At 44.2% G+C, this 24,282-nt stretch overlaps 1 protein-coding gene across 3 annotated transcripts in view; it reads left to right on the top strand.

Moving 5' to 3' along the window:
* Nucleotides 1-24,282, top strand: part of LOC106890635 (CUB and sushi domain-containing protein 2-like) — a 291,319-nt gene that overhangs the window by 36,736 nt on the left and 230,301 nt on the right. For all 3 annotated transcript variants that reach the window (XM_014946585.1, XM_014946584.1, XM_014946583.1), the window contains exon 4: nucleotides 15,234-15,346. In XM_014946585.1, coding sequence (XP_014802071.1) covers nucleotides 15,234-15,346 — 113 coding nt within the window. The remainder of the gene's footprint in view (nucleotides 1-15,233; nucleotides 15,347-24,282) is intronic.

Below are 24,282 nucleotides of genomic sequence, written 5' to 3'. Positions count from 1 at the left end.
TTCTCTTATAGTTGTTTTGATTTCTTATCTCTGATAAGGTTTGAAATGTTTCTCTGAACGCCTGACAGTAATGATTTATCAAGAGTCATTCTAGACATCCAGAGAAGTTAATTAGAAAATGGAGCAAGAGGAAAGCAGAGCTAATGTGCAGAGGAGCTTCCCTCAATCCAAGGGAGATTCTCTGAGGGGAGGATGGATGATGGGTTTCAGTTTATAGCTCTGCCAAATACTTTGTTGAGTGCATTTGGGTAATTCCCGAACTTGCAGTCTGTTCACCAGCTGGACGGGGTGATATTCTCTCACATCCCACTGAACTGTGGGGTCTGTAGAGGTAAGGACTTAACAAGTAAAATAGTGTGAAGACTCTTCCATGGATTCTTGTCTCTGAGACTTTCAGATACCATCCTGGTATTGATGAAAAGCTAAATGAAGAGGCTGATTTTGAAAAAACTAATGTATTGCTGTGGTAGCAAATGTTATATGACATGTCAGACTTGTGCATTTGCAGGAGTCATGATCTCAGACCTCCAGATTTGAGGCAGAGATGAAATCAGCTCGGTGACTTGTGACATGAAGGCTGTTCTCTGAGGTGGTGTCTGCAGCTGAAGTCTGACAGTAATATATTCAAAAAGGAATAGAAACAATAGCGGTATCCAGTGCTAGTATCCCGAGTAAGAATGCTGTAGTCATGGAGAATCCTGGAAATTAATCTTTCTTCAAAACCACTTTAGGACACATCCTTCGACCTCAGTGTCTTGTCAAACCCAACTGGAAAATCTGAGTTAAAGAATCACTAGTGCAAACCAGCTTTTTATGTAGATGATTTCAGTTATGCAAATAAATCATATCTTCACCTTGCCACTGTGCTTGAGAATCATCTTAATTATGGGACCTCATCACTTAATCACAAGGTAGCACAGTGCTTTGGGTGTTACGTAAAGGATGCCTGCGTCTGGTATAAAATTCCACTTGGGAATCTTTGTGGGTAGTCAGTGCTGCTCTTGCCCTGAGATGCCCCCTGGCAAATGTCTCTGCTCATCAGCGGTGCCAGATGCTTCCCTGTGCCCTCTGGATGTCAGTGGGAGGTTCTGCTGAAGAAGCAAAATCCAGGAATGAAATGAGTTCAGAAGTAGGGTCCTGGTAGAGTAAATTGGTAAGATGCTGTAGACAAGTTGTATCCAGGTATTGCTGGGAGCGACTCGTGAGCACGATGCAATTACAGAGAGAAGTGTCAGCGAAGGGCGTCTTCCTACAGTTGACCCCAAAACTCCGAGATACACCTTGGATACTGTCCTGATAATTTGTAGCCCTGTATTTTGGGGGAAGGGGAGGAGACAAACAAGGCCCTCCCTCTGCATCACTCTTGAACTTCATGTGCAACTCGGGAAGGTAAGTTATGGGATGAAGCCAGGATCACGAAGTACTGGGAGAACATTTCATCTCTAATGAGGAGATGTTGTGGTTTAGTACAATGGAGGAAAGTGAAATAAGTGGGGGGGAGGAGATCTGAAAGCACTTTACACCAATAAATGAGATACGGACTCTCACATGATGGATTTTGCATTCATCCCCTGGATGTTTCTAGATTAGTGACCTCAAAACCTGGAACTTGTTCCTCTGTGCCGTTTGGTGTCTCACTTCTTTGTTCAGCACATACTTTTTTTGGTGTGTGTACATCAATCTCACCTCATTAAACTCTGTAGCTATTGCTCAACACTGGTCTTTTTTTTTTTTTCCTTCTCTCTCTCTTTTTTCTCTTTTTCCTGTGGCTATCAATTTTGTTTTTTTTCTCGGCCTGCTTTCCAAATGTACTCAATTCATCATAGAAGTGCAGCAGCTGAAGATGGATGACCGTGCGTCATTCATCAAAGCTCATGCTACCAGCAGGCGGGCCAAAATGAGCTGTAAGCAAGTGTGAAAGGCAGCGGGGAGGGGGGAAGGATGCTCGTGCAGAGGAGAAGGTAACCATTGAGTGTCTTCAAGGCTGATCAACAATTCGGTTAAACAGGGAACTGTGTCTCTGCTTCTCCCACTGTTGAGCTTCCAGTATTGAGCATTATGGATTCATTTCAGTAGGTCACGCCTGCTTTTCTGGGAGAAGGGGATGATCTTGCTGTACATTGAGTGCCTTAACCTGTTGCTGATGGTTTCTTACGCTGAGGGATGGAGAGTGGTTGGTCCTCCCCAAACCCTGCTGTTCCCTTTAAGCCGTATCTTCTTCAGAGCTTCCTTGGCCTGATGTATCACGGCGTCACGTCTGTGTGCATTTCTGAGAAGGGGTTAATAATGGTGTTTGCCGGGTGCTGGCAAACACCCTGTTGTCTTGCAATTTAATGTGGTGTGAAAGTTCCCTAATAGAATAAGAGCAGACTTAATCCGATGAGACATTTCCTAATAAACTGCTTTACTGTATATTAGGGAATTTGCGTTGTGCGTTTGTGATGAGGATGTGAATATTAAATGCTTTTCTGCGTCTTAATTTAGACATCCAGGGCTGTTGTCATTTTTCAGTGCCATGACTTTGCTTTGTTTGCTGAAATCAGAGCTTCATTGAGTCCTTGCTCCTTTAACTTCTCCCAAATAACTTGCTTTTCCCCAACACCACACGCTGGCTTTCAGCAGGGACCGCTGTGACAGAATCTTCTTTAAAGCCTGAGAATGACGATGGCTGCAGATCCTTCTTGACTGGAGTAGGAGCTGTGTGGTTTTTAGCACTTCAGACAAGATTTGTAACTTCCCCTGGGTGCCTGGATGTGGCTTCCCTTCTCCTGAGCAGTGTTTGTGCTCCTTACACCAGACTGAACCCTCCCAGATGCTCAGCCTTCAAGTTCCTCCCTGTTGGGAGCTGCTGGTAGATCAGCGGGACGGGGTGCGTGTGGAGACCTGCTCTGGAAACCGCAGTTACTCAAGAAGAGTCTTTTTGCAAATTCCCATTGTGCTTTGCTGATTGTGTCATTGTTAAGAGGAGGCTCCAATCAGGGTAGTTTCCTGATTGCTTTCCCACCGGGCTGGGCTTCGGAGCTCAGCAGAGACCTGACTAAAATTTGAATATTTGGAGTTCTTTAGGGATCTGAGATTGCTGTGGGATTTGGGAGACTCTTTGCACCTTTTCCTGTCAGACTGTTCTTACGTGGGATTTGGGAGACTCTTTGCACCTTTTCGTGTCAGACTGTTCTTACGTGGCATAACCAGACAGTGGCATAACGAGAAAAAAATGTAGCAAAGAAGGGAAACCACATGACATCTTCAAGCTTTTTCATCTGCTGCTGATAACTTGCAGGAGGCTTTTAATGTGAGAATCTTAAATTAGTTGCTAATTTCCTTACTTGAAGTTTCAGGCTTGCAGTCAGATCCAGGGAAAATATAATTACGGTATATCTGGTAAGTCAGTCATTTCAGATACCAAACTCTGTGTTCCTGAAGGGAGCCACTGAATTTGCACTCAAAATAGGACTTGTCAATTTAGAAAACCAGATTACCTTTTTTTTTTCCCTTCCAAAGGTATTTAAAACTACTTTGGGAAACCCAAGGGACAGAATATGCCATGTTTTTAATCAGGAGAAACTGCTCGCTTCCATTCGTGCTGAACAAAGCTGGGGAACCTTCTCTGATCTCACAGCCCATGGGCTTTCCTTCCCGGTGACATTGCCTTGTCTGCTGCTCTCCTTCTCTGTCCAAAGGAAATGTTTCAATTGCTCTGATTTTGTTTGGCTAAACAAATTTGTTTTGAGCCAGTGTATCAAGAAAAATAAGCCTTTATTAGGGCCAGAACCTCAGCAGTGCAGTTTGCATTTCCGCAGAAGTTACTAGGAGGTATATGTAAATATATATATATAATATTTACATTTATGTTGGCGTATATTTATATTTACATTTATAATGGTGTATATTTATATTTACACAGCTGTGGGGAACACTCCCATTCTGATGTCTATGGAGTGTGCAGGGTTAGAGGAAATGTTTGCCAATCGTTACTGCAAGAGCTTTGTGCTTAAAGCCAAAATCTGTGCTGCCTTCAGCTCCCTGGTGCTGGAATAACTCCTCTCCGGGCTCACGTCTCACCACCACACAGTGTCCTCTGCTGAAGTTGCTGCTGCTTGTTAGAGACACTCGTCCTCCTTCCCCGAGAGACGACTGACACGTTAACGGAGCGTTGCCATCGATGTGCTGAGTGTGCCGTTAAAAACCATGTGGTCTCTTTGGCCATATTTAATTGACTGAAAGATTAAGTATTTTGTTTGAACCTAAAATTCTGTGATACTCGTGATAAGAGCTGAATTATCTACTGGGGTGACCTATTTACAGATACAGCAGAAATACCTGTGTCTTGCCTGTTTCTCCTTGATAACCTTTTAATTACTCTTTGAAAATTGGACAGAGTGACTGGTACTTAATTACCAATCAGGAGAACAGAGCTTCTGATCTTAAAAACAATGGGAGGGAGGAGAGGAGGAGGCATAAGGAAGAGTGAAGGAGATAGTTCCCCCCATGTGCCATATGTTCTCCTTGCAGAGATGCAAACCTGCGTTAAAATAACACTCTGGGGTTCTGGTTTCACTGGTGCTGGGTTTACTGGGGTTCAGTGCTGTTTTAAAGAACCTCCTGGAGAAATCGTGTTTGCCATCTGGTAATACACAGAACTTGTATTGGGATTTGGTGTTAAGTCACCTTTGGTCCTGTGACGTATTCCTTTGTAGCTGCCTCATGTCTCCAAGGTGACTACGGTTCTTTTTACTAAGGATAAAGATAAATAAAATTGAGGTCCAGCTAAATCCTTTTGTCATCTTTAGTGAACTTCAGGATCCTACCTCCTTTTTTGCCTTAGCAGAGTCTTTTGTCGCTTCACATTAACTCCATGGGGAAAAAAAACAACCACCAAACAACAAAAATCCAGCTAAATTTAAGTTCTCTGCTTTTCAGAATAAAATAGGCTATCTTTTTCCCCCTGAGAAGATCCCTCTTTGAGCTGCTCCAGCAACATCAGAGCCTTTTACCAGTGGCCCCATCATATTGTTCTGGGGAAGTGCTGGATATTTAAACTTCACCTTTGATGGAAGGAGATGTGGAAGTCCAGGGAACCTCATGGAGTTAAAGCAGCTGCATCTGGGGCTGTTCAGTTCTGAGACGCCGTGTTCACTTCTTCTGTATTAGGAGTGTGTGCATCAGGGTGGGTGATAAAAGCTGATGATTAAATGGGAGTGAGAGCTTTTTCTCTCCCACTGTGCTGAACGTGGCAGGCTTGGGAGGAGGCCAGGATCAGGTTTGGTCTTTCCACAGCGTGTTATCCTATGGAGAGGTCAGGGATGGAATGACTTTGGCCCTGGGTAAAGGATCTGCTCTCAAGACATTGTTTGTCCTGTAGGAACACAACTTGTCTGTGGGGTGGCCTCCGCTGTGTCTGATAAAATAGGATCTTATTGACCGTTGGAACCTTTTCTTCATGGCCACTGAATAAAATACTAATTGGGAAGCAGTTTCCTGGCTGGTGGTTGTTCTGTGTTATGTCTGTTGAACCACAGGATTTCTCCCAGGGATGGCTCTCTCTGCCGTGTTTACCACAGGCTGGTGGTTGTTGTTGGGCTTTGAGGTGTTGCTGTTACTCAGGTAATACTTGGTTTTCAGATTTTTTTCAAAATCGTTTTTGTTTTCCCTCTAAGCTGCTGATTAACAATGTTTACAGGTAAAATCTACTAGCAAACCTTCACAATGACTCTTGCTTCATATTAAGGTATGCTAAGTGTAGAAAGATTTTCTGTAATTGGACAACATCTAACAGATTTCAATTAAGACTCTGCTCTGGAGCAGTCTGCTTTTGATAGATCTGTGGGCGCTGAATACCATTAGTAATTGATGCAGGTTTTGAATGGGTGAGTTTAAGTAGTGTGAGGAAATTCTGGGGAGGATCGTGGTGTTCTTAGTTTTTCATTCCCAAGTTGATGCAACTCTTGAAGGCCTCCTGTCCCTCTGATGTTGGGTGATGGAGGGAAGGAGGGGAAGTGCTGGTGAAGTGTCCTGCTGTAGAACATTGTTGATGGCTTTGGCCAGTGAAGCCCAACATGCAGGGCACTGAGATGGAGAAAGGGCTTTATTGGCCTCTGCCATTAACCTCCTGTTGCAGAATGTGCTGCACTTCCCTCCTCAGCTTTTCCTCTTGCAGTTTATCTGCGTTCTCTGACAGCACAGGGCTTGGCGGTTGATAATGGCAACTAATTCCTGAAGCCCAGGATCTTATGTTCTTCTCTAGGTTCCTCTGGCTGATGTTGGTTTTTACTTATGGACTATTAATGCAGTGACTGCGAGCTTGTAGACAGCAGTGGAGCCTCGTAAAGCCTGAATTGATCCGATGTGTGATCACTGTAGACCCTGCAGTGCCCACATCTACAGTGTTTGGGGAGATTCCATCTGCCTGATGGGTTCTCTGACAGCTTTCAGGGGGTTGCTCCTTTCCCTTACCAAAGGTGGCTGAATGATAAAGACAATAGCTGTTCTGTACAGAGGAAGTTCAGCATCTTTTTATGCACTGGATGTATGTGGTGTTTAAAATGATAGTCACAGACATTTTTAGTCATCTTGAGTCGTTTATTTTAGACAGTGCTGCTTTTATTCTTTTAGCAGGACTGGCAATTTCCAAAACCAGTGGGTGAGCTTTTGAGGTTAGAGCGAGTGAGATTAGATTTTATTTTTTTATATTTTTTTTTAGCAGCAGAGGGAGAGAAATTGAATTAACCCGTAGCCCTTGCGTGGTGCTTCTCATTTTTTAGATTAGAGAGTGCTTTGAGAAGGAACAGGTCTCCTGTACTGACACAGAGGAAGGGAGAAGGCGGCAGGGGGAAGTTGTGTGTGTTGCCGGAGGCGGTGTGTGAGTTATTAGCTGGTGGCTGTTGGTTATTGGACTCGTGTCACCCGGTGCCTGTGTTCCTGCAGAGCTGTGTGGTGAGGAGGGGACTGGGGTGCCCCTGCTTGTGTAAGAGCCTGTACAGAAAGTCTCTTGATGTTATTAGCACAGAATCAGCTCTTCAAAAATAATTTCACTTTCAGTCAATAGATATTGACATCAGTTAGTGTCAAGATGGCCGCTTTCTTCACCGCTCGTTAGTGTGTGGGTGCTGTGAGCAGAACTGTGGGAGCATGGGGGGTGCTGGGGTCCCTCAGGAGCAGAAGTTGGGTTCATGTCTCAGTCTTCTTCTGAGCCCCGTGGCTGCTCTGCTCCGTGGCGTTAGGCAAATTACTCCTCTCAGTTTTCCCATCTATGAAATAACATCACGTTTCATTTTTGCAAGTTGAATTTGTAAGACGCTCAAAAGCATTTCACAGCTGGAGGGGTCTGTGTGCGAAGGTGGGGAGAGAAAATAAAAAAAGCAGGTGGAGTTCACAGCCAGGCCTTTTAATCCATTTCCCCGATGGGAGTAAAGATGTATGCGCTTCTACATTGTCTTTGGAACGCGGTGAATATTTAGGTCAGGAAGTTTTTGTATCTATAAGGTGTGACCTTGAGCGTGTCTCAGGCACAGCACCTCTTCAGACAGTGTAGATTTCCCTTTTATCAAAATTAATGAAAGTCTCCAGGAAATGATACAATCTGAGGAGATCGTTGAAGATACAATGGAATTGTGAAGGCTATTACTTGCAGTCTCAAATAGAAAATTGACAAATCTTTGGTGCCCATTGACTCTAATTCATTATGCTCCTGTTGGGTGGCAGAGGGTGGCCCAGCTCCTTTTAAACTATTCAGTATTGGATTTTTGTGCGCTGAGAGAGCAACTGCTGACATCTAGTCCTTTTTCTTAATAAAGAATGTAATTGTCTGTTTGCAGTTCCGTAGCTGTTTGGAAAACATAAAGGCTTCTGCTATCCAAAGATGCAGTCATTGTCCTTACATCTTTAGCGATTTTTATAATATTTAGGCTTACAGCCGATTAGAGCTGCTACGGTGGAATAAAAGGTTTAGGAAGGAGATAAATATTCTCATTTGAACTGTTCTGTAGCTTGTGTTGTCACTGATCCGTATGTAAATTGAAGTGTGAAATGCTCTTGTTCTAGCATTCTTATGGAATATTTTTTGTTACTGAAATTTGGTGAACTTTTCTGTGAATTGTGGGGGTTTTCGGTTTGTAATAGCAAGATGGAAAATACAGGTGCCAAAGCGTGTCAGAGATCTGCTAGCATCTCTCTGCTACCTGAGACAGTACGGGAAAAATAAGCATGGAAGGGACATAAAAATAACAAAATAAATCCAAGTCCATGGTCTTCCTGCTCTGTTGATTGGATGGAAAATTAAATTTATTGAAATTTGATGCTTAGTACCTGTTTCCGTATTGAGCCATGAAGGCCTTATATATTTGAGATGTGCAAGCTTCAGGCTCTATAAGTGACACTTTCCTAGTGTAATTTGGGAATTGACCCAAATGAGCAAAGAAATCCATTCAGGCTGGAACTGGAGCCCTGTGACTGTCCCTAGAGATGTCTGTTAGTTAATGAAGTCTTCATCAGGGTCGGGGGTGAGCGAAGGGCTCCTGGGGTTTGATGAATTGTGCTTGGCTTAGAGAAGGAGGGAAAGTGGAGTTGATTCCTAAGTCATCTGGCTCAGGGGCTTGGGTTGTCTGATGTTAGATTGAGGAATGTTTGCAAAGTGCTAGATTAACTCTTGGAAAAAAGGTGTAGGTGTAGTGTATGTCATCGTGCAGGAGATTCAGGGGCAGAGAAAACTATTTTCCCTAATGCTTCTTACTGCCTCGGTAAGAAAAATATATAGTAAAGTATGTCAGAGCCAAGGGATTATGTTCTTTAAAAAGCAACTTAATTATCAACCAAGGGGGCAGAGGAGATGGTTAGAAAGGAGCGTGGAATAAAATGAGACATGGTGTTGGTTGGCAGCAAAGTAGCTTGGAGTCACTTGGTGAAATATGAGCAGAGACTATAGAAGGAGTTAGTGCTGCTTGAAAGGTATTTGTTCAGGATCTGTTTGTAGCTTGACACAAAAGCAGCTTGGTTTTGAGCATAAATCTTTCCAACAAGTTGAGTAAATCCAAACATGAACTGATACTGCTGCTCTTCTGTCGTTACAGTGTCCTTTTAAACTGGCTGAGATAGCGTGTGTGTTATTTTTTTTTTTTGGTCCAGAGCATCATTTCAGCCTTGCAGGGATCAAAATTAAAGGACAACTGTCTAAGTGACACCAGCGAGTTGTGCCTCGCAGACAGAACTGACTTTTACATGTTGGCAGCTGGAAGTGTTCTCAGATTGTGCTCTGCTTGTTTTATTGATGATTAATGAGAACATTTTACGGTACCAGTTATTCTCTCAATATGGTTTTAAAAAAATATCAAGTTAACATTGCATTGTAACCGCCTTTTTCTTTAATAAAGTAATACAGAGAGGAAGGGAGGAAAACTAACGACCACTGGGGAAAAAATTGAACCAGAGAAGCCTGAGGTGATGCTCATGGAGAGACAGCTCTGCTCAGTGGGTGTCTTTACCCCATTTCCACTGAGTGTGGATGAAAGATCTGCGTGGTTCTGCTGGCTGCAAGCAGAGGGGATGGGGTGTGTGAGAGGTGGGGTATGGCCAGCAGAGGAGAACCAGGGGCTGGGAGGAGGAGGAGGAGGAGGCTGTGGGAGCCAGGAGGACACTGGAGGTGGTTACTGGGTGGGCAGCAGAGTGGTGGCATGGAAAAGCCCTACTGGAGACAGGGTTTGCTCTGAATCTTGCAGACAATGATTCGTGAGGAACAAAGACATGTCGGCTTCAATATGCTGCTCAGATTGAAGTCCTTGTGCCTTGGGCATCTGCCTGTCGCGCTTTTGCCAGCTTTGTAAAGTGGTGTTTGAAATGCACGGAAGTTCTCTGGGGATTCGGCCCATGAGTTGGAGGAGACAATGAATTCCTTCAGGATGAAAGATGATTTCTAAAACTAAGATATTAATAGGAAAGGCAAGGTGGTTTTCCCCCCCGCCATAGACTGTTTTACCCTCCACCCACCAGCTGCTGTGTCTGTAATGAAAAAAATCTGCTACCTGTAGGGAGATCCAAGGTGGGATCGATTGCTGTGGAGAGATTCCCTCATCTCTTCTTGCATTTATCCTTTAATTCTTGGCTTACGTTCCATGATGCAGCCCTGAGGAGAACATCTGTGAGTGACCACTGGCTTTTGCATGCGTTTCTAGTTTCCTCTAAGGCTTGAATTTTTAAACATAGATATATTGGATTTCTGAAGGGGTTCTCCCTGCAGCAGCTGGAGCACAGTGCTTTCACATCCTTTCCATCAAGACTGAGAGAGTTGCAAATGTTAATTAATATCACTCATGTCCATTTTTCTGAGGAAAGATGGAACATGTGTTCAGCCTCTCATTGAAGGCAGTGAGCTTCCTCGTTTCTGTGGGCATAAGAGCCATATAAGACCTGATTCAAAGTCAAATGGAAGTTACTGGGCTCTTTCTGTTGGCCCCAGTTGATGATGGATTAGTTGAACACTTCATGAAAGCACCTTTCAGATGCCTGGAGTTTGGCTGCTGCCCTGTTTGCTGGGCACAGAGTGTGAAAAGGGACTTGCTTGCTCCTTCCAGATTGTTTTCCAAAGGGCAGCCCCCTCTCCGAGCTGTTTTCCCAGCGCAGTCCCTTACACCTGACTTACCTTGAATATTGTCCTGGGATAGTGCAGGGGTGTCAGATCAGCACCTACAGAACCATGTCATTTAAACTGCAGAGAGTGAAAGAGAGTGGTTCATTTGGTGGGAAATTTTCTTTAATAGGTGCCTTTAAATTACATGCAGGAAAAAATCACTGAAGTATGGTGTAGTGTAATTTAATGCTGGGTTAAACGATGCAATCCGATGCGTTTTCATTAGATGTTCTGAGACACTTCTCTAGCATTTATGCTTTAAAGGCTGTTGGATTGCCAGCTGCAATAACTATTTTGATTGCAGCCTGAGCTGATGGTGGGCATCCTACCAGAAAAATAATGTGCTCTGTTTTAATTATGGCACCTGCACTCCAAAACGGGCGCCTGCGTCACACTCTATGATACAGTTGTACTTGATACGGGGGGAAAAGGATAATACGCAACAGATGGAGGTGAGAGCTTTTGTGAAGGGGCTGAGATGTGGGCTGTCCTGGCTGACTGGTCTTTTTTCGAGGGCAAAAGAAATGTTTGGTTGTGGGTTGAACCTGCTGAGCAGAGCAGTCAGTGGGTCTTTGCCTGGCGCTTGGCTCCTTTCATGGTTGGATGGGACAGTTTTCTGCTGGGGAAGGACTTTGTGGTGGTGGGGAGGATGGTGATCCATCACCAAGGCAAGTCAGGAGTGGGGAGCTCACAGTCCAAGCCGGGTGTGTGGAGGGGTTGGTGTGTGTGGAAATACAGAGAGTCTGTAGGGACGTGGGGGTCACAATGGCACCGTTTTTACCACCGTCGGTTCCAGCAAAGCTCCTCTTCAGATTTTGCTGTTCTGCTGCAAATGGGGACTCGTGCACCAGAAATATTTGCAATGTCGGTGGCAAACCCGAGGGCAAAGAGTGAAGGAGGATGCAAATAGAGTAGAGGATTTCTGTGTTGATTTGTTTTGGTATATTGATTTTTGCTGTACTCTGAAGCAAGGGCAAGCTTATGAAGTGGTATTTCTGGCACTGGTTTAGTTTGGTTCCTCACAGTAGGAGCAGAATTAAGCCAATGAAAAACACATTGAAAATCTCACACAATCAGTGTTGGCTCCAAGCAACTTAAGGGGATAATCACTCAATAATCCATTTGGCCAGAGGTACAGAAGAAATGGAAGATGATTATTCATGCTGTTATTACCGCCCTCACCTTCTTGTTATGGCCCTTAATAAAAACAAGGAACAGAGTTTGCTGCTTTTCTTTCTCATTAGCGTATATATTTTTTTTTATTGCCACACTAAATAACAGTGATGTCAGAATTACCATTTCATGCGTGAGGCCATTGGGGAATGATTTCATATTCTGTCTGCCATTGTGTTGATCCCCATGCTTTAAATTTGCCTGGGCTACAGATTTAGGGAGGGAGGCAGGAGGACAGTTTAGCGGCCAGGTCAAGACAAGGCAGGGTGTCCTGCCAAGCCTGGCTGCTCCGGGGTCTTTGCAACAGGAGGGCTGAGGTTTAACAGGAGGGATTTGAGCATAAGCCTTGTTAAATCAGTGTTTCTTCAAGAGGATACCGCCTGTGCTCTTGTTTGGAGAAGATCAGGACATCAGAAGAAGGCAGGCTTTTCAATTGTGTGCATTGGCTGAAAGCTTCAGAGGAGGAATAACTTTTATTTTGGCTGTAGCTCCTTCCCATGAGGAAACGAGGGGTTTAATCTCATTTCTAGTGCAGGTTTTCGCTGCGGGAGGAGATATGGAAATTGGTGGCACAGAGGGTAGGAGTTGCTCTGTGGGTGTTTTTCTTATTGAAGCAGTATTTCCTGCTTCCTTCCGAGTAAGTTTAGTTTTAGCACTAATGGGGCACTTTCCATCTTTTGTGGCCAGAAAGGCTGTTTGATCTGAAGGGGGAAGGCAGTTTTTGGTCACCTTTTGTGCCGTCAGGCAGCCCATTTTCTTCTGCTTGCCCCAGGGACAGTGCACAGACACAAATGAAATCAGAAGGTAAGAGCCTGGAGAGATGGTTGGGTTTATTAATTTTTAGAGGTTCAGGAAGCCCAGAGGTTCCCATGAAAATTGTCTCTTCAGTCAATGTAGAATCTGTAGGAAGGCTGAGAACAAACTCTTGGTTACAATTTCATGCCCTTCTGCACAGGCCATCCCTTTCCTTTAAGGCCCTGTGACTAGAAAATACGAATAGACGCTTAAGGGCAGTGTTGTTTCAGGCAGCACTTAATTCCCATTGACTCCAAAGGGACCTGAGCTCTTGCTTACAGGGAAGCAGACATGTAAATCCTGCCCCGAGTTAAAAGCAACATCTGCAAAGTGGGGTCCTTCTGGTACACAGATTGTGAACTGAATCCACGATGCAAAAAGCCTAGTTCAGAGAGAACTTTGGATGTAAAAAGCACAGACTACCCTTAACTAATTCCTAGATAAAGATAAAAAACAGTGTGGTGATTAGACAAAGGAAAACTGGCAGGTTCTGCTGTCCATTCTGTTTTTATTAAAACTGGTCCGTGCATTTCCTGAAATTTTTGAGGGCAGGAAGGTTTCAATAAGCCATTTTAATTAAACTGCAAAATAAATTAATAAAAGCTATGGCACTCTTCCTCGGTTCTGTGTACGGTAAAACTGTCTTGAATCCTTAAAAATCCCAGGACCTTTTATTTTTTAATAAACAGGAGCAATTGTTCTTCCAGCTTGTCCAGACAATGGGTTTTATGCTGAGAGCAGTCAGTGCTGCTTTGCTGACATTCAGACTTGACTGCCGTCGCTGGCTGGCGACTGCCTGAACTTTGCCAATAACTAGAAATTTTGTTTTAATAAGGTTCTCGGGCAGAGAATGTCAGCTTTCATTAGTGTTGAATCTGTTTGAAGTAATATTTAGGTTTAATAAGTTAGGGCCGGAGTAAGAACAGTGGGGAAGCTCAGGCACTGTCTCTGGGAGTTACCGGGGGGGCTGGTGGCAAATTTAGGGAGAAATTGCTTGGGCTGGAAAGTGTAGCGTGCTGGTACCTGAGCCCACAGCCAGAGAGGCTCTTGGCCCCCAAAAGGAAGGAGCTGGTTTTGTTCTATGTGCTTTTTTTTTTTAATTCTATATATATATCAGGAGAGGAAATACTCTGGATCAAATATATACTCACAGGTAGTTCTTAAGGGGTCAAAGTGCTTTGTATCGCGGGTGATCTCTTGCCCTCTCCCTAAGACAGACAAGCTGTTCTGTGAAAAGATGTGGGATAAACCTCTGAGTATCTGTGTAAGGAGCTTTAAACTGTCTTTTTTACCGTAACCAGTTTATCTCCTGCTACTTGTGTCCTTGTGATCCAGCTTGAGAGCTCCTGATCCCGCTGATACCGTGTGGCAGCGAGTCCCTGCGGTTCTGGAAAACTTTGGTTTTAGGACAGTTGTCGGGCAACGGGGATTTGCACCTGAATCTCTGTCCTTGACAATGGCAGGCGAGAATCTAATCTGAGATTGCTTTAAAACAAATGTTCCTTATGTAAATCTGTTATGTAAATCACCTTAGCCGAGTATAAGGAGAAAGCTTAGAAGTTATAAAAGTGTAATTGTGAGAAATGTCCAATAGCTGTTCCTGTTAATACAGTGTCAGGCATTTAGTGTTTGAAATCTAATAATGCCAGTTTAAAATTGTTACCAAACAGACTTTTGTAATACAATTAGCAGTTGTCCTTTAGCTCTAAGCCTGTGAGGAGAGCGGGTGGGAGGGCAGGACACCTGGGCTGAGGGTCGTTGGTCTGTTCCCCAGACTGGTCACCTTTTTGTATGGTTCTCCCTGCTCCAACCTGGGGACACGTGTCTGTTCCAGGCAGTTCCTACATCTGCTGCATCATCTGTGCAAAACATTTCATGTCTGTGGGCTTTGAGTTCCTCAGTGAGTAGAGAGGTGTTCACCATCACAGTCTTCCCTGGTACACACTAGGTACCAGGATTTAGGGTGACAAGTGCTGTCCTTGGGATTGTTCTTGCAGGGACAGTTGGGTGGAGGTTGGGGAGGATTCCTAGAAACTTCAAACCTTATCCATTGTGAAACTACAGAACAAATCTGAAGACAGACACCTTGATGGGCTTTAATTGGTAACATCAGCTTTTTGCTTATTCTCTTACACTATTTCAGTTTGTGTTCAATTTAATGTAGCTAGTATAATGCTTCAGACCCTTATCTAATATTTTTTCTGCAAAGTTCTCACAATGAGTTCCAAGCGTTACTGAGTAATGTCTTGGGCTCATTCAGCAACTTTAAAAATTGCTCCCATTTCATGGATGGGGAAGGTTGTTGTGAAGGGCTCAGTGGCTGCTCCGGGGTCGCAGAGCGCTGTGGCTGCTGTTAGTGAACATGGTGTGAAGCAGATAGAGAGATTGAAAAAGCAGATAGAGAGGTTGAAAACATAAGCAATGAAGAAATAAATGAATAGTTGTTCTGGTAAGCCAGAAGGTGTTAAAAGCCCAGGAGGGGTTTGCCCATCGCTTGTTGAGCCGCTGTGGAATTCCAGCAGTACCAGCCTGTTTCCTTCAGCCCCAAACTCCCCCCTCCAGGCCATGGTGCATTGGCCACTCTCCCGTTTGGTAACAAGTCAAAGGCAGGAATGGTGAGTGTAACCTTCCTCTTGATTTCTTCCAGGTTAACGGGTTTCCAGCTGCCTGCTCCCATTGTGAGCACGGGGGTTGTGCTCTCCCTGTGGCTTGTGAGTGATTACGCGGTCAGTGCTCAAGGCTTCCAGGCAAACTACGAAGGTAAGTCTGCCCTGTGCAGTAATTGTCTTCAATTGTTCCATCTTTGGCTGGTGGCAGGGTGTGACACTGAGGTGCAGAGTTTGTACGGGATACGTCCATAGACAGATGCTTAATCCAAGACAGAAGTGCTGGTTCTTAAGTAATTTTATCCTTTTATTTTAGAATTCAAATTCCTAATTCCTTCCCAGTGTAATGCACTTTTTCCTCTCAACATCTGGGCTCAAAACATTTTCACGAGCTTATTCTACTGGCAGAGCTAGAATGACTGAGAAGGAAGGGTGATGTGGGGTTTGACAGTGGAGTCTGTGAGGTTCCAGCAAGTCCATCACCCCGTGCTGCTGCTCCATTGACAGCTGGGGCAGTGGGGGCTGCGGGGCAGCGCGTAGGATGCTCCACGAGCCCTGCCTCTTGCCTTCACATTCTCTTCACTTATATATCGCTTCTCTTTTCCCTGCACCTTCCTCCCCAAGCGTTTAAATTCCTGTGTATCTTGTCATAAATAATGTCCAGTGGTTGTGGGGATAAAGGATCGTGTGTGAAGAGTTGGTGGCTTCAGAAGATCTTGGCTCTCTGACACTGGGATTCATCAGAGCTGGGAAAGAGCTCTATTATTATGTGTTTGTAATAGGAGCTGGTGCTGCTGGCTAAGGGACAGATTACCTGCTTTAAAATTTGAGTTATGTTTACGTTTATTATTGAGCCTAGAATGTTGTTCCTGTCTCTGTAAATGTTTTTCTTTCAAGTCCTTATAAGTTCTCAGCCTTAATGATAATTTTTGGTAATGAGTCCTACCGGACAATTAACCCAATCCATTAAACCAAGCAGATGCCTTCATTTAGGCAGTATTGTAGTCTCTCAGCATTTTCTGCACTTGACGATTGTTCAGGTTCAGGGGAAATCTGTTTAAATACCCTCTAATTTCTGATGAGAACCTTTGTTCTGCCTCGAGGAGGCAGTGACCCTGAGACTTTGTGTTACTCCAGAAGTGCTGGGTGTGTTGGGAGGTGTTCAGTGGCAGGTTCACTGCAGTGGGAGACCATGCTCCAGTTGTTCCCAGGGTGGGTGCCCACTGGGGATGCTGGAGGTGTGTGGTGGCCCTCGGGACCAGTGGTCATCACAGCCCGGTGGGCACAGGCGGGTCCCAGGGCTGTGGCAGAACCTTGACTAGAACATGTGACAGTACATGGCTCCCAAACTGGGTGACAGAGGACACGTAGCTGTCTCTGTGCTTTCTTGACATTTAGAGTTCATTTTTTTGGCATTTAGTTACACGCAGTTACTTGTACACTTCTTTTTGTGGCTTTATATTCCCTTGTGGAGCAGGTGATCTTGTACAAAGGCTTGTTCCGGGGCTGCCCTTTATTCACATATATTTTAAATTATCTGAAGTTTATTTGACTGGTGAATTAAGAGGCTTTAAAGGAGATAACTGAGTGCATCTTCAAGGGGAAAAAAAAAAAAAGAAATGGACTTGAAATGTACCCTGAGCCACACAGAGCTTGGGTGTAAATGAAAGCTTCATTTTGAGGGAGAGAGGGGTGGATTTGCCAAACCTGCTGCTCTGAGCCTGCCTCAAAACAAACCATTTGCTCAATGTTTGGATTGTTGTTAACTAAGACTAGAGGAGGAGATAAGTGTGTTTTTGATCAGAGGGACATGCTGCTGCTGTAATGCCCTTTCAGTGCATTGATAATCTACGACTCGGTGAATAGTTCGTGATTCGATAATTCATATTTAAAGACAGAGCGATGCATCAGAGTCCTTGCAGTAAATGGCTCTTTTATGATCTGCTATCAAAGAATGTTCATTATTCTCCTCCTCCCTCTAAGCAATTGTTGGGAAATGCACCAAAAGAAACAGAATTTTAAAATTGGATAAAAATCTCAGGAACTTTTCTTACAGGAAGACAGGAAGAAATTACGTGGTTGGAGGCATCAAAGTGCCACAAAAGCATTGTGCTTGCCCTGGTGTCCCCTCTACTCCAACCCTGGGAAACAGATAAATTGAGGTTGGCTTTATCTGAGTTAACATCTTCCTTGCTTATCTAGTTAAATATGATGCCTGCGTGATAACATCTCTTACAAGCAATTTCTTGGAAACAGCAGACATCTCCAGCTCATACCTGTGTAGGTATTTCTTCATTTTGGGCTGTTTCAGGACACAGCTCGGCTGTATCACTGCCTGAAACAGGGAGCTTGTGTGCGGTGGTGGCAGGACCTGTGAAATAACGTTTTTGCTATGGGAAGTTTAGAGGTGCTTTGAGATCAGACGGGCAGAGTGAGCTTCTGAAAGTCTGCAGAGGGTTTCTCCAAGCCCCAGGTGAGGCAGGAGCCAGCGGTGGAATCTGAGGAACAGTCACCTCCGAGGCTGCTGTGCTGCTCCCTTCTCGAGCTCACAGTTTTCTGACTTTGTTATATGTTATTGTCCTTGCTGTTAGGTCTTCCTTAACCCTCCTTTCCTCTTTGTCTGACTTCCTCATCTTTCTTCATTTAGTTTGGTGTGCATCGCCGGCTTGTTTCTGTCGGCTTTCATTGCCTGATTCTTCCTGCTCTCCCATCTCTTGCTGTTTGTTGGGATTTTTCTTGAGATGCCAAATATTGTTTCAAAGCTCAGTAAACAGTAGGGGTTCTACAGCCGTTCTGCTGCTGTGGAAAACAGCCTTGAGGGCAAACAAAGGCCGATGTCCTCCTTCCCCAGCCATCTCTTGAGGAGTGGAAGTGGTTGCATCACGACGATGCTGCTGAGGAGGCATCATCTCTGGGTCCGAGGTGCCAGCTCACGGCTCCAGAGACCTGGTGGCTCTTCCCACTCGTGGCACAGATGATTCTGCACAATCTCGTGTTGGTCCTTACCCTGGGTTCCCAGTTTGAGTTGTAAAACAAAGTCTGAATGTCTTCTTGTTGTACGTGCTGTTATGAATTCGTGTTGTGAATGCACACACAGCATCCGGGAGGTGCTGGATGGTGTTGGGAGAATGGGGGGACCCACAGCAAATCACAGCTGGGGAGAGGAGACGTGACAAAATTGGTGCAAATAACTGTCATTAAGTGGATGATCTGGAAAAAGAAACAGGGAGAACCATTATGGGATGACTGGGAATGGAAAATTGTCAGCTTTTTCTTGGTGAAATGAAAGAACAGATAAAATTTCATTTCCATTTAAATATAATACTTTGATCTGAAGGTAATTTTCTTACTTAAGGGTTTCTTTTATTAAATGTAAGCAGTTCTTAGGAAGCTCCATTTCAGAACATATGATTTAGAAAATATTTAAATTAAGCGCTTTCATGCTTTTAGCATCCTTAAATTTGTTTTTTTCCCTGTTAAACTGTCCCTTGAATTCAACATGATTTCACAATTAGCCTTGTTCACCCTCAGACTGTGGGGTTTTTTTTCCTTTCGATGATTCTTCTTAAAAATCCTAACCAGCTGTTGTGGAGTCTTGTGTTTAATTTCAACTGCAGGAGAATCTCAAAGTAGAGACAGCTATAAATAATCTAAGTTAGAATTTTACTAGCATGTGGATCTTGACAGTCACATCTTGTGAAAAATACTCCTGAAGATTTAATGACCAAAAATGACCAATGGTTCCACTTACTGCTTCCCCTGCAAGACGTGTGATGCTTGTGTTACAGGCACATGCCTGGACTACAGTGTGAAATTAATTACAATCACTGCTGCCACACACCTGATGAATACATAGTAAGTTGACATTTAAAATAAATTGGGCAAGTCTTTTACAATAAGAGGAAAATTGATATAAATTCCACATCATTTCCTCAATAATGCTAATAACAGCTCATGATGAATAGCAGGTGCTTTTTTTTCCAGTTTACTAATGTAGATATAAAATAAAGTGACATTATTGTTTGTAAACCATTACCTCTTGGCTGCTGTGTTAGTCTTGAGGGTATGAAAAATAGAAAGGGATTTAAGGAGAGATACCAGAACCTGCTCTTTATCACCCTGGCTGGAGAGCGATGCTTGGAACCACCAGTGCTCATGGGCTTCCTGACTCTTTATGCTTTGGAAGGTTGCACGGGTCCTCCTTTCCCAGACTCTCCCAGTGTTTGTCAAACACTAAGCACCCACCAGAGCCCCAATATCTTGCATAAAACGTCGTCCTGCTCTGGCAGTGTGTGTCACAGCTTGTCTCCAGGTTGGGACAGGGCTGAGCTGAGGAGCAGAGTAGAGCAGCACCAACCGTGGAGCCCAAGGTCTGAGTGTTGTGCTCTGGTGGACGGGGACTAAAGGAGCAGACGAGGAAGAAAGAGGAAAAATGACACTGAGACATGAAGACCAGTGGCTGACTGAGCTCATGGAACACTGCAGGCCGAAAATGGTGTCTCTATAATCCAAGGGGGAAACAGCAGATCTTTCCTTGGGCTGCTGACCAGATGTGGGCTTCAAACAGTGCAGAAAGCTGCAGAAGGCACAGGGATCTCACCTGAGACCTGTCCTGCTGTGGGCAGGTAGGATTCCCAGTAGGACCAGCAAGGGGTTGGATTCTCCTTGTCCCTGTCCTGCTGTGTGGATGTTCTCAGGTCTCAGTTCTGCACCGTGCCTCGGTTCCTTCCTCCCAAATGGGACTGGCTTTTCATTCATGGTGTTTGGATTCTAACAGTGAAAGTGCTATCTAAAGGCAGAGGGATGCAACGATGTTGAATACTCTTTTTAGGAATCCTCATTTATGTGATTTTTGGTGTTTTAATGTTAACTTTTTTTTTTTTTTCAAAAGCAAAGTGCAGTGAGAAATCCCTGGGGAGAACCGGGGCGTTTTGGGCTCCGTCGCTGTGTGATGCAGCAAGATTTAACAGTAGGTGAAGATTTTCCTTCCCAAGACATCGTGTTTGATTACAGCTGCAACAAATTTGATAGCTGCAAACACTAAGTGCCTGATTGAAAAGAAACAATTATGCCTAGAAGAACACTGCTTATTTTAAGAAATTAGAAGTGTTTAAATACAGAGGGAAACAGCCCCAAGTAAATGGTGCTGTTTTCCTTCATAATAAATACCCTCCTCTTTCTCAAGCGCAAATATCTCATTCTTTAGAGGGTTGTTTGTGGAGTTGTGCACACATATTTAGAAAATACAATTAAAAACTGGTTCCTGTCCCTTTTTGACCATTCCTTTTGCTAAACCTGAAGGAAGTTTCCCAACCCTGTGCTGCTCTGTGGATCTATCTCCACTGTGTACAATTTTGGAAACTGCTCCATTTCCCAGTTTTCTGTCATTTCACTTCACAGTAACATTTGCCCCAATAATGGAGGACAAATTGATCGGTTTGATTTCTCTATGTCTTTGGAAATGGAGTATTCAAAATTTTTCTAAAAGCACATAGCTGTTCAAAGGAGCTTCTGATTATGGTAAAGACCAGTGCTGTCCTTGGTTGGGGGAACCTTGGGGAACATGCAGATTTTTGGAAGTCTTTTGTCAAATTGGAAAATAGTGATCCCATTTTTCAAAGACCAGAGTGGAGGAATTTGGATGCAGAAATCTCTTGTCTTTTGAAAATGAGTCTTTAATATAATACTCTGGGACAGAGTTTCTGAAAAATTAATTGTAACTTGCTTGTGCTGTGAGTAAAACTTGGGCTGTGATGGTTCGGATCAGACTCTCTGGGCTGCATGAGGGATTTTCAGGAGCAGTTTAGGTTTCAGTCCTGCTGGTTGACACCGGGCTCAGAGCTGCTGTGGGGACGGGAGAGTCTCTGAGACTTCAAGGAAGGGATGCTGAACCAGCTGGGAGCTCCCACCATCGGTGACGGGTGGCCAGGCTGTCCCCGTGGGCTGGCCAGTGGCTACTGGTGACTCAGGGGTGCCCAGTGGCTGCTCAAAGCATATTCTCCATTTGTGTAAATGAATTTCAGAACTGCCCAGCTGGTTCTGAGTAGGCTACAATTTTTTAAGCCACAACCGACTCTACTTTTTATGCCAATTTACCTTCTGAGCAAATGCCATATTGGGTCCATTTAAACATCCAGCTGGGTCCCAATTCTCTCAGTACCTAAATCATAATTTGAAGCGTACCGGTGTCTTGGTAAATTCGCTGGCTTGATGCTTTTCTCCTTTTCCAGACCAAGACAAATGAATGTAATGAATGTGAATCCTGAGTTGCAGCAAAGTACAGATTAACCCTTGTTCTGGTGCCAGTGGGAAAGATGAAAGCTCGGAGTCTTGTTCTGCTGTTCCTTTTTTTTTTTTCCTGGAAGTTTGATGCTGTTTTATTTGTCTGATTGAATCTCGGCAAGGGATGGTTTAGTGTGATCAAAACTGAAATGACCCACAGCTGAACGTGTGGATCTGGATGCCAGAGCGTATTGACTCCTTAACAGCTACACATTCACTTTGGTTTCCTTAGTACTGGCCGTGTTGAGTGCGTGGCATGAAGCTTTCAAGGACCATGCAATACCTTTTAGGAACTTTTTGTTTTAATAGATGCAGTCCTTTACCTCCCATTGAACTGCTCCTGCAATTTTTGCCATTTCATCCTCATCTGCTGTGCTTTATGTACCCTGTCTTAGTGGTTTTTTGTTCTTTTTGTTTACTACGCCTTCTAATTTTAGTGTCGGTTGTGACCTGGGAAGGATGTAGCACTGTCTCCTTTGGGCTCATCCCTCCCCGTTTTCTTCCCTGGTGTCTTGAGCTGAGCTTGGATCATGCTGGAGCTGGTGCTGGGGAGGGAGAAGTCCCCGGGAACGCCGTGATGCTGGTGGGAGCTGGGTTTGCTGGGTCAGCAGAGAGCGCCGGGGTAGCAGGGAGTCTAATGTGTGTTTCCTTCGAAAGGAAGGAAGAAAATCCCTGTTGGGATGATGGATGTGATGGCAGTCATTGCTGGTTTGCTTCTGCAGGTGCTTGCTTTAGCTTCAGGCACACAATCCGAGTGGCTTCGTGCCTGGGAATATTAAAGGGCGTGTACCAAATTTATGAGTGTTAATAAGGCAATAAATACAAAATGAGTCTAGCATACTGATGTTGTCTTCCCCCTTAGACAATATTTATTGCTTGAAAATTTCTTCTGAGTTTCAGGTGAAGACTGCTCTGCTTGTTCTTGGCTTGGAGCAGTGTTGGACTGGACTGTTTGATGCTTCAGTGGTGGCTCTAACTGATAAAATGATTTCTAAATATGTAAATGGCCAGAGCTCCATGCGGAATCCACCCTGTTAATTTTCATTATTAAAGAGCTGTTCTCAAGAATTACAGTTTTAATTAAAAAAAAAAAGTTTGTAGCCCCCACAGTTTGTAGTGATAAAGCTGGGGAGAGAACAGCGTGGGAAGCCATAAAATGATGTTTCTGTGAACGTGCCAAGGCACCGAAACAGTGGGTTCAAAATGCCCCTTTGTCTCTGAGAGGCTTCAGCACCGTAACTTTGAGATGTTCATTAGTGGTTTACACTAATTCACAGCAGATGATTGCGGCGTAGATGCGGAGTTGAGTTGCTCCTTTCAGCATCTTTCCGCTGCCTCTAGTTTGTTGGCAAACAGGGAACCCCAGCTCCTTTTGATGCTGCTCCCCAGCTCCAGCATCTCCTGTGATGTTGGCATAAAACACTGTTGTCAGTCTGAAAACGTGCTGAAGGAATTAGTTGTATTGAATTGGTGATAAAAATATTGCAGAGAAGATATATACTATTTTTTTATAGTTAATTTGTTCAAAGTTATAGTTAACTTAAATTTTAGAAAACTTCCCATCTGTTTCATTGTGGATCTGCCGAACCTAAAAACCTTCCTGAAGAGGTTAAATCTTGATTATTGCAAATTATTATATTAGCTCTAAAGAGAAATTGCCCTTATTTTGTATGTAGGCCCACCATACAGAGAAGCAGTGACATCGCAGAGGGCAGCAGCAGATGACCCAGGAGTTCTCATCTAATTCTATGTACCAAAGATTGTTATATTAGTTTATTTTGCTGCAGTAATTTGCTCAGAGCATTCAAGCAAGCCAAAGAGACCCTAAATTGGCTGTGCTGGCCTGATGCATTTCTTAATAATGCTTATTGTCACTCAATCTTATCATTAGTGTTTGTATCTTAGCAGGTTTGAGGATGAGTTGGGTTGTTTGGGGTCTCACTGCTGTTTCCAACTGGCTGTAAAAGAACGGATTGTTCTAGAAGCAGAGCAAAAACTCCACAGACTGTGTTTGAGTGTTGATATTCCTGTGCCTGCAATGCCCCAATCCATTTTAATGCAGGGGGATTAAAAAAGCATGTTTTATCATAATGAACATCGTGCCTGAAAGAAAGGATAGGAAGAAAACCAAGGTGTTACCCCTTTGTTTGTTGCCTGTTGAGTGGGAACAACCCTGGAGGGAAGCAGGAATCTCGAGCCTCGCTGGGGATGGAGGTGATGTAGCTTCAGGATAACAGAGCCCTGCCACAGCTGGGCCTCCTGCTGCTCTGTGCCAGAACATCTGGCCCAGATGTGCTGTGGAATGCGGTGGGGAGGAGCAGGAGAAGGCTCTGCACCCCTGGCTTCACCTCTTGTGTTTGGGGGGTCCCACTGGGTGCGGGAAGTGCTGTCAGAGCCACCCAGCTCACACAGCACAGCACTCTTTCATGTGCTTCATGTTCACAAGATGTTAGTATTTGGGTCCGTGACAACCCAAGGTACCAAATGAGCAAAGCAACACGGCGTCATCGATAATATTGAGTGACAGGATTGTTTTACACGGCGTAGTGTCCTCCAGAGAAGTAGGTTCATAATTAGATTTAAAGCATCGCGTTGGATTGATTCTGCCTCCAACTAAGTGTTTTCCACGTAATGTAAAAAAAAAAAATGGGTTGGCAGTAGGTTTGCCTATCGTATGGTTTGAGATGGTTTTTTATGTCTGCTCTTTGGCATTTTTCCCCTGTGTCTCAGCTCCGTAGCCCTGTCCCCGTTTGCCATCAGCTGTTTGTGATGTGCAACTACTGTTTGGTTTAATGTACCATATGCAGA

The sequence above is a fragment of the Calidris pugnax genome, unplaced genomic scaffold (assembly GCF_001431845.1).
Source record: "Calidris pugnax isolate Ruff unplaced genomic scaffold, ASM143184v1 scaffold113, whole genome shotgun sequence".
NCBI lineage: Eukaryota > Metazoa > Chordata > Aves > Charadriiformes > Scolopacidae > Calidris > Calidris pugnax.
This window is presented reverse-complemented; position numbering and strand designations above follow the sequence as displayed.